This window comes from Mytilus trossulus, chromosome 4, assembly GCF_036588685.1.
Source record: "Mytilus trossulus isolate FHL-02 chromosome 4, PNRI_Mtr1.1.1.hap1, whole genome shotgun sequence".
NCBI classification, from domain to species: Eukaryota; Metazoa; Mollusca; class Bivalvia; order Mytilida; family Mytilidae; genus Mytilus; species Mytilus trossulus.
The window spans coordinates 58,095,213-58,109,007 of record NC_086376.1 but is presented as its reverse complement, the minus strand read 5'-3'; the positions used below and the strand labels follow the sequence as shown (position 1 = coordinate 58,109,007).

At 33.0% G+C, this 13,795-nt stretch overlaps 2 protein-coding genes across 3 annotated transcripts in view; one reads left to right on the top strand and one right to left on the bottom strand.

Annotated features, from left to right (window-relative positions):
• The window catches only part of LOC134715625 (G-protein coupled receptor dmsr-1-like), a 67,769-nt gene that overhangs the window by 40,420 nt on the left and 13,554 nt on the right, over positions 1-13,795 (top strand). The window lies entirely within an intron of this gene.
• LOC134716692 (uncharacterized) lies at positions 3,830-12,940 on the bottom strand. Its single transcript, XM_063579698.1, has 2 exons — positions 12,832-12,940; positions 3,830-12,005 (listed from the first exon to the last, which is right to left on the bottom strand). The coding sequence occupies exon 2, from the start codon at positions 11,870-11,872 to the stop codon at positions 3,830-3,832; it is 8,043 nt and encodes a 2,680-aa protein (XP_063435768.1). The 5' UTR covers positions 11,873-12,005; positions 12,832-12,940.

The following is a 13,795-nucleotide window of genomic DNA, read 5'->3' as shown; positions in this document are numbered from 1 at the left end:
CAATGAAAGTGACGCCAAAATTCGAACTTCATCTGTTTTTTGTGGTTATTAGCATTGTGTATAAGTTTCATAACATTTGGTTGAGGGAATCTAAAGTTAGTGAACAGAAACTAATAATTCAGCAATATTTCCAATTTTAAAGGGGTATGACTGTAGAATGGTAAAAGTGACAGCACCAAATTTCAAACTTGGTCTGTGTTTTAAGATAATAAACATTGTGTATAAGTTTCATAACATTTGGTTAAGGCAAACTAAAGTTAGGGAACAGAATCCAAAAAACTAGTAATTTTTCAATTTGCAAAGGGGCATAACTATAGAACGGATAAAGTGACACCATCAAAATTCAAACTTGATCTGTTTTTTGAGGTAATTAGCATTGTGTATAAGTTTCATATTATTTGTTTGAGGTAACTAAAGTTAGAGACCAGAAACAAATAATGGGATGTACGGACATGCAGACAGACAAGGGTAAAACTTAGTGCCCCTTTCGCTATGGCAGGGACATGCAAAAAAATGGTTCTTGCCGTTTGCAAACGAGCATGCATGTAGGGTGAATGAATAACAAAAATGTAAAAGCCAGTTAATACATTTAATCATATGGTAATCAAATACAAATATGTAAAAACATAATTATTTTCCTAGTAAAAGTGTACATTCAACCTAGCTAAACCATGATTCTTCTTTTAGTGAAAGCAAGTTTGTGTATTAATAGTGAAAACACATAAATTTAAATAAAAAGCATGACAAGCACATTTCCCTTTAATTTTGATTTCCTGAATTTCTTGTACTTTTTAGAAACATTTTAAGTATTAGTTGAACTTTCAAAATTGTTCCTGATTAATTAAAAATATGTAAAATTATTTAATAGCATACTTTGTCTGGTGTCTTTGGGTATAAAAGGACTTTGTACCTGTAATAGCACATTTTAATGTGAATATTGTCAATGTCCAAAATGAAAATTCAAATTAATTATTCACCGCTCCACCATTTCTCCTTTGCATATATATATTGCATATATTAATCTTCAATAATAAGATTTAATGCCAATAAATTATTGTTCAAGATAAACATTGGAATAGTATTGTCTGAGGATACAGAAGTAAACTAGACAAAACGATCAGTAATCACCACAAAGCCACAGAATTTATTGTTGGTATAGTTGGTCTGTTTCTTATTTTCAATTTCTATCTTCATTTTACTGAACAAAAACAATCTGATGTTTTGGATTTAAATCCATTTTTGCCTAGGATTCACAAATAATCAAGGTTAAAATAAAATACCACCATAGATTGCTGTTTGTCTATAATATGTATATATATATATGGCTGAGTAGTCTAGAGTGCTAGATACAGTGATGGCAGTGTTGTCTCGATATCCCAATAGCATGAGTTCGAATCCCAACAGGGGAAGAACACAAATGTGCTTCCAAACATTTGCAGATTTAACATTGTTGTCTTGATATTTATAGAGTAATTATGAATTCAATATGTGTTTTAAGCTGTGTATCACCTTCACTAATAATCCAATGGATGGATCTGTTGTAGAGTTGTCACTTGTTTAAACGTACTTATATATATATTTAGCCCAGGTGGTCGTGTGGTCTAGCGGGACGGCTGCAGTGCAGGCGATTTGGTGTCACGATATCACAGTAGCATGGGTTCGAATCCCGGCGAGGGAAGAACCAAAAATTTGCGAAAGCAAATTTACAGATCTAACATTGTTGGGTTGATGTTTAGACGAGTTATATCTTATATATATATATATATAGGTTAAAAAGCTATATTCTGAAAAAAAACATGCTGATAAAAAGGTTTACAGACAAATACATCAATAGCAAATGATACAGTTGTACAGCTGTGAAGAAACAGTATATGGTATACAACAAATACAGAAAAATATCAATTACAGTGAAAACAAAGGAAATGTGTTACTGTTGTTTTGTAGGAGGATAAATTTCTCTATTATTCTATGTTAAGTTTTTATACTTTCATTAGACTTTTCCATTTCAAGAATATTACAGTCAGTTAATCATGTTTATAATGTATTTCTTACTCAGTTAGCAATGCAAATACAATATTTGTTCATTGAAAATTTAAACATGGTACATACTCATTAATTGCTATTCTGCAAATTACATTTAAAATGTTAACTGGTATATAAATGCTTGTGGTTACAGGAAATAAGCTTTATAAACAGTACAAATAAATTTACCAGAAAAAACAAAACTATGCATTGTCTTTTAACTGTAAAAAAAACCCTTCAATACATTATCATTACATGGCATACAAGCTATTAAAACTCTAACAATTGAGCTATTCAATATAAGGACATCATTTCTTCTTATGCAGTCATTTACAAAGTATACACATATTATATCTATTACATTTCATTCTCAACCAAAACTATACAGTCCATCTGACCAATAAATAACACACACCTAAAGAAAATGCGCACATCTAAAACCCAGGACATTCATATAAGTTACCATTTACTGTAGTAAATTCAATTTTGAGACAATGACATTGGAATCAAGGGTCAAGGTCGGAGTGACCATGATCTTTATGCATACAAAGTGTTGTCTATTTATTTGCGTCAGTACACAAGTTATGCACAGTACACAAATCAGACAATACTTTACTTGCATAAAGATCAAAGGTCAAAGTCAAACAGAGTGACCTGACTTGATATAGGACCCCCCCCCCCCCCCCCCCAACTCCCATCCCATGGTGCATCAGCAACCAGATTATTCAACCTACATTCTACAGTACAAGTTATGCACAGTACACAAATCAGACAATGCTTTACTTTTAAATTTTGTTAGGGTCAAAGTCAAACAGAGTGACCTGACTTGGATATATACCCCCCCCCCCCCCCCCCCCCTCAAATCCCAGGGTGCATCAGGGTGCATCAGCAAAACAGGTTTTTTTTATCCTATGTTTAACAAACGGTTCAATACAAATCATGCTTATGTAATTATCATTTTTTACAAACATTTGGTCTCAATAGCCTTGTAATATCTTGGGAAAGAAAAAGTAGTGTTTTACCTCCCATGTTCTATTTATAGTAACATGGGGCATGTTAATTGGATGGCGAGCTGAACAAACATACCATTTTAACTCGACATCCTTAGAATGACTCAGGCCATGATTTGTTTAAATTGCCCTAGCAGTTTCAGAGGAGAAATTTAAAAAGTTTCCAGACAACAGAAAGACAACGGATGACGCTTTCAAACATATGATAACAGACAACAGGACAGTTGGAATTGTGTCGATCCCTCACACTGGCTCTTAGACAGTTTGCATTAGTTATCTTTTGTAAATACTATTCTATCGAACCTACCTTTACATAATGCTGTATTTTAATCTTCTATCTCCTATTTCTTTTTACTTCTTAATCATAAATAGACATTTCTCAGCTGATGATATATATGTATCAACTATCTAACCCGTTGGCAAGTGCTGTATTAAAATTACCAAAGCATGCACAAAAAGTTAGACAATTGATTTGACTTCTTTACTACTGACGACTAAGAATTTGATCTGAAATTAAAGTAAACATATAAAACTCTTATAATATTCAGTTAAGAAACAAATTCCACTTTAAAATATAATTTAGAGTTTGATACTTAGCTAAATAAAATAGGGAAACTATTAGTAAACTTGAAATTTAAACACATAAAGAACATATATACAAAACTAGGTTGTTAGTACCGGCTTAGAATTTTGAAAAAAAAATATGTAGGGAAACTTTTGATCGTTTTGTACAAAATGAATTTTCCTTTCACATGTTTAAGGCACTCTCATCATTTTCTATTAATACTATACAGCTTTCAAGAAGTAGGGTTTATTTCCAAAATGACAGATATTGCATCATGATAACTGTAATAAGTTGGAATAACACTTACTTGTACTTTAACACAACTTTTGATATAAACATGGTCAATCAGTGTACCACCCTCTGTTGTTGCCTCTTGTACTAACTGTTCAAATCCAAATGAAGCCATAAAATCTTGAATTGAACTGCCACCCTTTATTATGTCTTGATTAAAGTCTCCTAAAACAATAATACTGCTTGAAAGCTGTGTCAATTCTGACAAAAGAGCACGAACATTTCTTAAAAATAGTTCAATTTGGTATTTTTGAGTTCTATATATTGTAGCAATTAGAACATTCATTTTCGGAACTTTGAAAATTATACATTCAAGATTTTTTTGAGATGTATCAAATTCTTCATACTCAGAATCTGACTTAACATATACACCAACTCCACCATGACTCATTTCTTGTAAAGAAGCATACAAAGGATTATTTGATGCAAATGCTGCTGACCTTGGCAAATGATGAAGTTTATAATTAGGAAGGTGAACATCATCACTACAAGATTCCAACCATGTTTCAGTCAAACAGATATAATTTGCATTTTGGAAGTCTGAATTGGCTTTCAAATCATTTTGGTGAGCCTTTAGACCTTGAATATTGTGGTAAACTATTGACAAACCTGCTTTATGATTTGAAACTATGGTGTCATTTTGAGACAAAAAATTATCCATGGATTTCATCCCCTCCATTATATCAGGATCACTGTATATTTTTTTGTTCAAAGTTTTATCATCAATTGGTAATATAGTCAGCCCATTTTTTGAAGTAACTCTACTCAATGCAACATATGCCTGACCATAGGCAAAACATTTATTCAAGCAGACAACTGCCTGTGGCACTGTCAAACCCTGAACCTTGTGAACAGTACATGCCCATGCTAGCTGCAGAGGATACTGTTTTCTTGTTCCATTACTAAATGATATATTTTCTGTAGATGGTTCTAATCCAACACATCTTTTTCCATTTATTATCTTCTGTACTTTTGCATTTTTTCCAACTCTATCATTATCAAAATGAATATATATGTTGTTCGGTAATGCTCCTTTTGAAAATTCTGAAATACTGAGAACAGTACCCATAACACCATTCACCAAACCATCACTGACTGCTTCATTTTTTATCATCATCACACGAGCTCCTTCTGCTAACAGGATTGATGTTGGAAGACAAATATTGGTTTTTGAAAAATTCTGTCTTCTCTTCATAAGTTTCCCTGTTGTCTTATCTTTTTCAAAATCTTGAGCTTCAATTAATTTGGGCTCACTCGACAACTTCATAATCATTTCATTATTGTACATGTTAATTTCATTATTTGTAGCATAAATGTGCAGAGCTTCATCTGGTCCACTATCTATGCACTCTTTCAACATTTCTTGATCTGAAGATTTTAGTGGATAATTGTTCTGTTTGACCCTTAGTCTATTCAACAACTGGGCAAACAAACTATCTTCTCTCTGTCTCATGACTTCATCTAATTCCACAACAGAAAAAAGATCATTCCACAGATAATTCAAAGGATTTGATGGATCATTAACATAAAGTTTATCTGACCTTTTTGATTTTACTGGTGGTAATTGATAGAAATCACCCACTGCTATCACTGAAACTCCTCCATAAGGATACTTCTCAGGCCTTTTCTTAATTTGACGCAACCTTTGATGAATAAAAAATAACAACCTTTTGTTGACCATTGAGACTTCATCTATGATGAGAATTTGTAAATTCTCTAATTTGGACCTTAAACTATTCAGCTTATCTTCTCCAAGCATAGCTTTTTCAACTGATAAACCTTTAAAAATGGAAAGTGAACTGTGAATTGTCAATCCATTTATATTAAAAGCTGCTGTGCCAGTTGGTGCAGTTAACAACACAGTCAAATCATCAGGATTTGGGGAACAGTGTGCAAGAATTCTTGTGGCCTCATAATACAAGCATTTAATCAGATGGCTTTTACCTGTTCCGGCACCACCAGTTACAAACACATGAAATGGCGGTGGATTCTTACCATTCACTTTAAAATTGCACCACTCTCTGATCTTAAAAAATATGCGCTTTTGTTTCTCGTTCAAAGTTCTCAACAACGGTATAACTTCAGACCTTGAAAAACATGTTTTTTGAACCATTCCATTTTCAGTTGGCTTGTCAGTCTGATTCAAATCTGGTATTTCTAATTCAGGACTTTCTACCTCTTGAGTGGTTGTGTTTTCACCAACTTCATTACATTCATGTCTTTCTTTCTCTGTTTCTGGACATAGTTGTGCCCATGCATCCTCTTGATATCCTCTTTCTTCCAATTGTTTCTCTGCAATCTCTAGCTCCTTGTCTTTCTTCACAAATTTTGACATGTTAAAGTTGACTTTATTTTGAACTGAACAGAGATCTTCCATCTGACTGTACTTTATAAATCCAGAGTTGTAAAAATCCTCATATGATAAAAACTGTGGTGGTTTTAATTGCTCATTTAATCTGTATGGCAAAAACAACTGTAATATACTTTGGTAGTATTGTTCAGGAGCTGTTTCTACAGAAAATCTTGCATATTTTATAACAGCATCAGAAGTCCTTGTCCTTTTTCTGATATACCCCATATCATTCTTAAGTTTGAATGTGGTGTCCTCATTAATTTTATTTGGTATCTGTGTCTCTGCTAACACTGAAAATTCAGAACAAAATGTTGCTAAACACATCTGATCAAAGCGTTCTAGATCAGGTCTATTTGTATACCTATCAGTAATACTTTTCAGCCAAATATCATCACTATCACCATCATCATCACTGCTTTCATCTATAGACTTCTTCATCTTTAATGTTTTTGATTTTTGTTGCAGTTCTTTGAGGGGTCTACTTATTCTGCATGGATTTTCTCCTACTGGAATGAATTGCACTTTTCTAGAACATTCTTTTAAACGTAAACCTATGACTCTGAAAACAGCTTCTTGTGTACTTAGTTCTCGAAAGTGAAAGTATGCTGTGCCTACTTTTTTCATAGTCTGCTGTGCATCCAAATTTCCATCCGCTGCCTCAATTTTTGTCTGCTGCAGTAACAAGCCAAGTTCACGTTCTGATTTGCTTATATAGCTTATAATGTAAACCACACACGAGTAGGCATCCAATATGTACTGAATATCCATATTTGCATTCCATGATTTCAGCAGATGAGGGTTGTACTGATTAATAAACAACTCATCTTTATTTCTCTTTAACACAACAGTATTTCTGTATGTTATCCATCTAAAACATTCTTGAAAATCTTCCTGAGACATTCCTGCTTTCAAAAATAATTCACCGGTAGTCAAACTTTTATCCTCACACTCTTTAATTACATCCCATAAACATGCTAACATCTGTTTTGCTTTTAAGATACTGCCCTTAGATTCTGATTTCTCATTAATATCACCATCAGTATGTTTATCATGATGATGATGATCATCAGGTTTCATTGGACATGGTATAAATGTCTTTTCACATGGTTTACTGCTTTCAGATTCAGACTTATTACCATCATCAGCATCTTTATCATGTTCCTTATCCTCCTCATTGTCTTCAATTGGACGGGATATAAATGTTTTTTCAGATGGTGGTCTTGGGAAATTGAACCGACACTCTGTTCCTTTTTTCCTACAACTTTTTGAGTGGTTTTTGCTATGCTGTTGAACGGTTTTAACAATGTCAGTAAGCTCTGGGTCATCATTTTCCAACGGTAATTTGCAAGAGATATACTTATCAATGAACTTTGTAACAGTATCATCATTGTCTACTCCAAATTTGGGGGCATCTTCTACCCAAAATACACAATGAGTATGTGGGGAACCTCTCTGTTGAAATTCAACTCTATAAAAGTAGTCAATCACATGACCAATTGGTTCAGCATCTGACATTATCACATCTTTAAGAAATTTGTGAAACCTGTGATCAAACATTCTTGCTGCTGTAGCAGGGTTACTACAAAGGACTTTACATTTTTCATCCCAACTAAGATCGTCAACATTACGAATATCTCCTTGCTGCTTCAATATGGTTTCTACAATTTCTTTCCATCTAAAATCTGCGGATGAGAATGAGGCAAAGAATGTGGGTATACCTAACTGTCTAATCATACAAAAAATGTCCTTCTGAATAGATTGCCAATATGGTGGTGTTCCTCGGACAGGTTTCATGAACTTGATAGCTTCATCTTTTCTAAATAATCCATTTAAAGACTCCTTATTGCACAGCATTTTACTTGTTACTTTCTGTCCATCTGAAAATACTGACCCTTTCCGTAACGATATCTGTACATTTGACATGACCCTATCTAGTTCAGACATATACTGGCAAAAGAATATGTAGGAAGTATCTCTAGCAAACCTATTTTCGACACTCATTAATCTCAAATTAAAATACCTTAATAAAGATAATTTTTCTTCTCTGTCCTCATTCCAAGTGTTTTTACCTGTAGGGTAATGCACTGGAAAGGTTTTTGCTTCAATGCCCTTTTCTTTCAGTAAACTGACTGGATTATTTCCTTCTGCAGGGGATATATTAAACTCTTGATCAAACAATAAATCCAATGCTTCCTGTGCAATGTCAGCAGGCTGTAAGCATGTGTCAAACTGTACACCCTGTAAACTATCATCTAAATATGAATCAACTGCATCTTCCTGTTCTTTTTTGCCTGTTTTGTCCTCCAAGTTATCCTTTATTACTCTGTCAGTTCTTGTATTACTTTCATTATCTTTTTTATCAGCACCACATTTAATCTCTGATGTTGGAATTGGATTCAACCACTCTCCATCTATTTCAACATTTGAATACCAATCATTCTTTTCTTTTAAAAAGGACAAGGCTTCTTCCAAATGTTTAGTGTCCACAAACTGATATTCCTCATAACCTTTGTACTGTAATTTTCTTTTGAGTTTAACTTTCACTAAACAATTATCATCTTCTGATCTAGGCAAAGTTGTTGTGACCTTTGAAATATCTGATGGTACACAAACACATGGACCATGCACAGCTTTTTGTCCACCCTTAGGTAAAGCAACAATTTTCATGAAAGGTATATTTAATGAAATAAGGTGTTGTTCTAGTTGATTTAATCTGTTAAGTTCTAATGGAATATCTTCTAAAGCCAAGTTGTTAGCAAAAGATTCAGCAGGTATTTTTCCTTTAAGAATCTTTCTATGGCATGTGTAACAAATCCAAAGTGTAACTCTGTTTGTTTGCTTAAATAAACATTCATCTCTGCATTCATTTGAACATATATGTAAATACTTCTCAGAAATGCATGTGTCCGCTATAGCTTTAGCAGAACCTGGTTTATACAATTCTCTTTTACATTGAACAACTTGATTTTCAAAACAAAGTCTAAAGCAGCAAGCACAAACAAATTCTGGACCCTTACTTACATTTTCCCTAAAATTTTCAATAACTTTTATAATGTCTTTACTTTCTTCTTTGGCATTCTGTCTTCTTGTCAACAACTGATCTTTCAATTTAATTTTGAAATCATCATCATCATCAGCATATTTTTGTATGCTTGCTTGTTTGACTTTACTTTTGAATTCATCATCATCAGCATATTTCTGTATGCTTGCCTGTTTAACTTTTCTTTTGAAATCATCATCATCAGCATATTTCTGTATGCTTGCCTGTTTGACTTTTCTTTTGAAATCATCATCATCAGCATATTTCTGTATGCTTGCCTGTTTAACTTTTCTTTTGAAATCATCATCATCAGCATATTTCTGTATGCTTGCCTGTTTAACTTCACTTTTGAATTCATCATCATCAGCATATTTCTGTATGCTTGCCTGTTTGACTGCACTGTTGAATTCATCATCATCAGCATATTTCTGTATGCTTGCCTGTTTGACTTTTCTTTTGAAATCATCATCATCAGCATATTTCTGTATGCTTGCCTGTTTAACTTCACTTTTGAATTCATCATCATCAGCATATTTCTGTATGCTTGCCTGTTTGACTTTTCTTTTGAAATCATCATCATCAGCATATTTCTGTATGCTTGCCTGTTTGACTTCACTTTTGAATTCATCATCATCAGCATATTTCTGTATGCTTGCCTGTTTGACTTTTCTTTTGAAATCATCATCATCAGCATATTTCTGTATGCTTGCCTGTTTGACTTTTCTTTTGAAATCATCATCATCAGCATATTTCTGTATGCTTGCCTGTTTGACTTCACCTTTGAATTCATCATCATCAGCATATTTCTGTATGCTTGCCTGTTTGACTGCACTTTTGTGTTCTTCATCATTTGCATACTTTTGAATACTTCCTATTTTCTTTGATTCCCTGTATTTTTTATCACTAATATATTTATCTTTAGAAGCTTGTTGTATATATTGTCTGTATTTAGCATCATTCATATACTTTTCCTTTCCAGTTTGAATTAACCCTTCTTTGTATGACTTATCTTGTTTGTACCTCATTTTCTTTTTTTCTAATTTATTGAATCTAAACTGAGGATCCATCTGATACTTCATTTTTTCTTTTTCAGATTTTTTAAAACCTTCTTCTATTTCTGGAGGTTTACAAACACCTGGTTCTTTTCTTGGCCTTTCCAACAAATATTTTTCTTCCACAATTAAACCAAAACTATTTTTTTCTCTTTTCAGGACTTTTTTTGGAATATTCAACTCATGTTGTTCATATTTTCTCTTCATTGTACCTTCATGAGATAGTTCATAGTGTAAGTTCATTTGGTCTTTCTCTATACCAGATTGATTTCGTTTCTTGGCACTTTCTTTACTCTTTAACGTTACCTCTTCTTTACCACCAGGTAAAACAGAAAGAACAACTTCATAGTGATTACCTACATTATTAAGATAAATTGCTTGATCATTCACATTATTCTTGCTACAGATTTGCTTTGATGAGTATTTAATCCATTTACCTTCTAAATATGTAAAAATGTCAGTTTTTAATAAATCAGCAGCAGCTATAATTTCTAACTCAGTTCCCCAAACATTGTCTTCTATCATATTAGTACGTTTCATATACTCATTGACTGTTTCAGAATCAAGAAAAGAATTAAACTGATGTGAATGACGCAAGATGTGGCGCACTAATTCATTTCTTATTTGTTTAAAGTTTTCTTGCCTGTTTGATACTGCATATGAAATAGCTCTGAATAAACAGTTGCCGTCTGCAGTGATTTGTTTTGATTTTAAAGGCGTACCTATACTGTGTGTTGGCATAAGCGGGATTTTCAAAACAAATTTCGATTTAATATCTAAAATATTACAAAGTTTTCTTTTTGTACAATAATCAATTGGATTAAATAAATAGCAGGTTTGAGTTGGGACACCAATAAATTCTACGTCCGAGTTGTTTTCATCCTCTAAAACCTCTCTATTGTTAATATTTCCAATAAATTTGTCAAGATTGTTAGTGACAGAATCTTCATCTTGAATTTCAATGTTGATACCTGTTACTTCAAATTCTGCATTTACATCCCCTTGCACAAAATTGTAAAAGTGTTGGTACAAACTGTTCACATCATTTATTTGAATAACAACGCTTTTACCACAGCTGTCTTGTAAACCAAAACAATTTCTAGCATGCGAATCAAATAAATACATTTTCCCATTTTGCCTAATAATGGCACTAGTAAAACCCCTTACACAAACAAAACATCCATCTGAATCAATAAGAGCCTCTTGAAGAGCATGATCCAAAGAAAGAACATTAAATTCAATTTTACCATTATTATCTATTAAAGCAAATATCGACTCTTTTCTGTTACACTTAACAATCATATCTCTTATTTCCACCATTTTCGGCAATTCTGTTACTAACAATTCTTCATTATCACCATGAATCCAAGTATACAAAATATTCCCTTCTATCAAGATTTTGTCCAAGAAAGTCATATTCCAATTATCAATCAAACTGAGTTTGCTGTAAGCTATGGCTGTTAATGAATTTGCTACACATTGTTTACCACTATTGTTTCTGAACCTGTCATCACCTTGATGGAAACTACCTTGCATCATAAATGGTTGATTAACTGAATATGTATTTTCTAAATTCCTTACCTCATTTCTAGTTTCTTCTTGATCTCTTAAATTAAGGTCAGTTTCTTCATTTTCTGTTTTCCCCTGAATTAGCTTTCTTGATCTTATTTTGCTATAATGAGAAGAATCAGAGGAATGTTTATTGTTTCTAATATCAACTTTGCCACCTATAAAATTTATATTATTTTTTGAACAACCATTCACTTTTACTGACTTGATACTATTGCTTTCTTCACTCCCTGAAGCTATGTTTAAATGAACATTATGAGGCAACATTTTAAAGCCTGAACTACATACAGATTCTAACTTTGCTTTTTTTGTTTTTGGTGGTTCATCAAATTCTAATGTTAGCCTTATTTTCGATTCGATCTCGCAATCTGACTGATCTGTTTGTAATGTCGATATGTTTATGTCTTTTGATTCTTGTGTTCTGTACACAGATTTGGGTTTAGTTTTTACTTCTGGTATAGGTTCAGTTTGCATTTCTTGCATTAGTTCATTGTTAATTTCTTGTTTAGATTCAGTATTGCATTCTTCAGTATTGATTTCTAGTATTGATTCAGTATTGTATATTCTAGTGTTTGATTCAGTATTGTATATTGTAGTATTTGACTCAGTATTGTATAATCTAGTATTTGGTTCAGTACTGTTTATTCTTAGTATTGTTTCAGTATTGTATTCTTGAACCTTTTGCTTTGTTTCAATTATACTGGTGACATCTAATGATGTTTCTACCACCAGTTTCGTCTGTCCTGCAACACCAAGCTTTGGTGAGGGTACTCTCGGTGGAGTACAAACCCACGGTGGGGAGTCAGAGCTCAGTGGCATATCCATGCTTTGGATAGACAGGCTTCCCAGAGGAGGTTCTAACCTCTGGGCATTTGAAGGATTTTTCTCACAAGGAGAAGCCAACCTTCTGGCTAAGAGTTCTTCCTCACCTAGAGGTGCCAACTCTATAGAGGCAACACTGCTTTGTCGTCTACTTCTCATTCTCTCCTTCTGCTCTCTAGCTACAGTAGCTTTACTCTTTCTTTTACGACCCATTTTCTGTCAAAATAGAAAATCAACAAGTTAATAAACAACAGACTTTTGAGAGTCTGTATCACTCACCTTGTAAAAATACGCTATTTGATATTTATTTTTCTGTGATTGTAATCATTTATGTTTCCTTGTTCGTGTTATTTGTAAATCTTATTTAGTGGACTTTATGTAGATTTTGTATTGATGATCATTTTTACTGTTTCCCATGTTTCCAGTTTATACTTACATGTATCTATTCAAGCTTTCATAATAATTGGCAAAATAATAGAAATAAGAGAAAAAAAGCTAAAATTTTTCGCCTGCTTTACTAACCATGATTGGTTTTATGTTGATAGTCCTAAAGAAAAGTTTTAATACTAGTATCACATAAACTTAAAATTATCAATGATCCATGAAAATGAGGTCAAAATTAAATGAACCCTGCCAGACAGACATGTACACCTTACAATCATTCCATACACCAAACATAGTTGATCTATTGCTTATAGTATACAAGAAAAAAAAAGACCAAACCATAAAAACTTAATATTGACCAATTAACCATGAAAATGAGGTCAAGGACAAATGACACTTGCCAGAAAGACATGTACAGCTTACAATCATTCCATACACCAAATATAGTTCACCATTTGCTTATAGTATTAGAAAAACAGACCAAAACACAAAAACTAAGCATTGACCAATGAACCATGGAAATGAGGTCAAGGACAAATGACACCTGCCAAAGAGACATGTACACCTCACAATTAGTCCATACACCAAATATAGTTGACCTATTGCTTATAGTATTACAAAAACAGACCAAAACACGAAAAATTTACATTGACCAACGAACCTTGAAAATGAGGTCATGGTTAGATG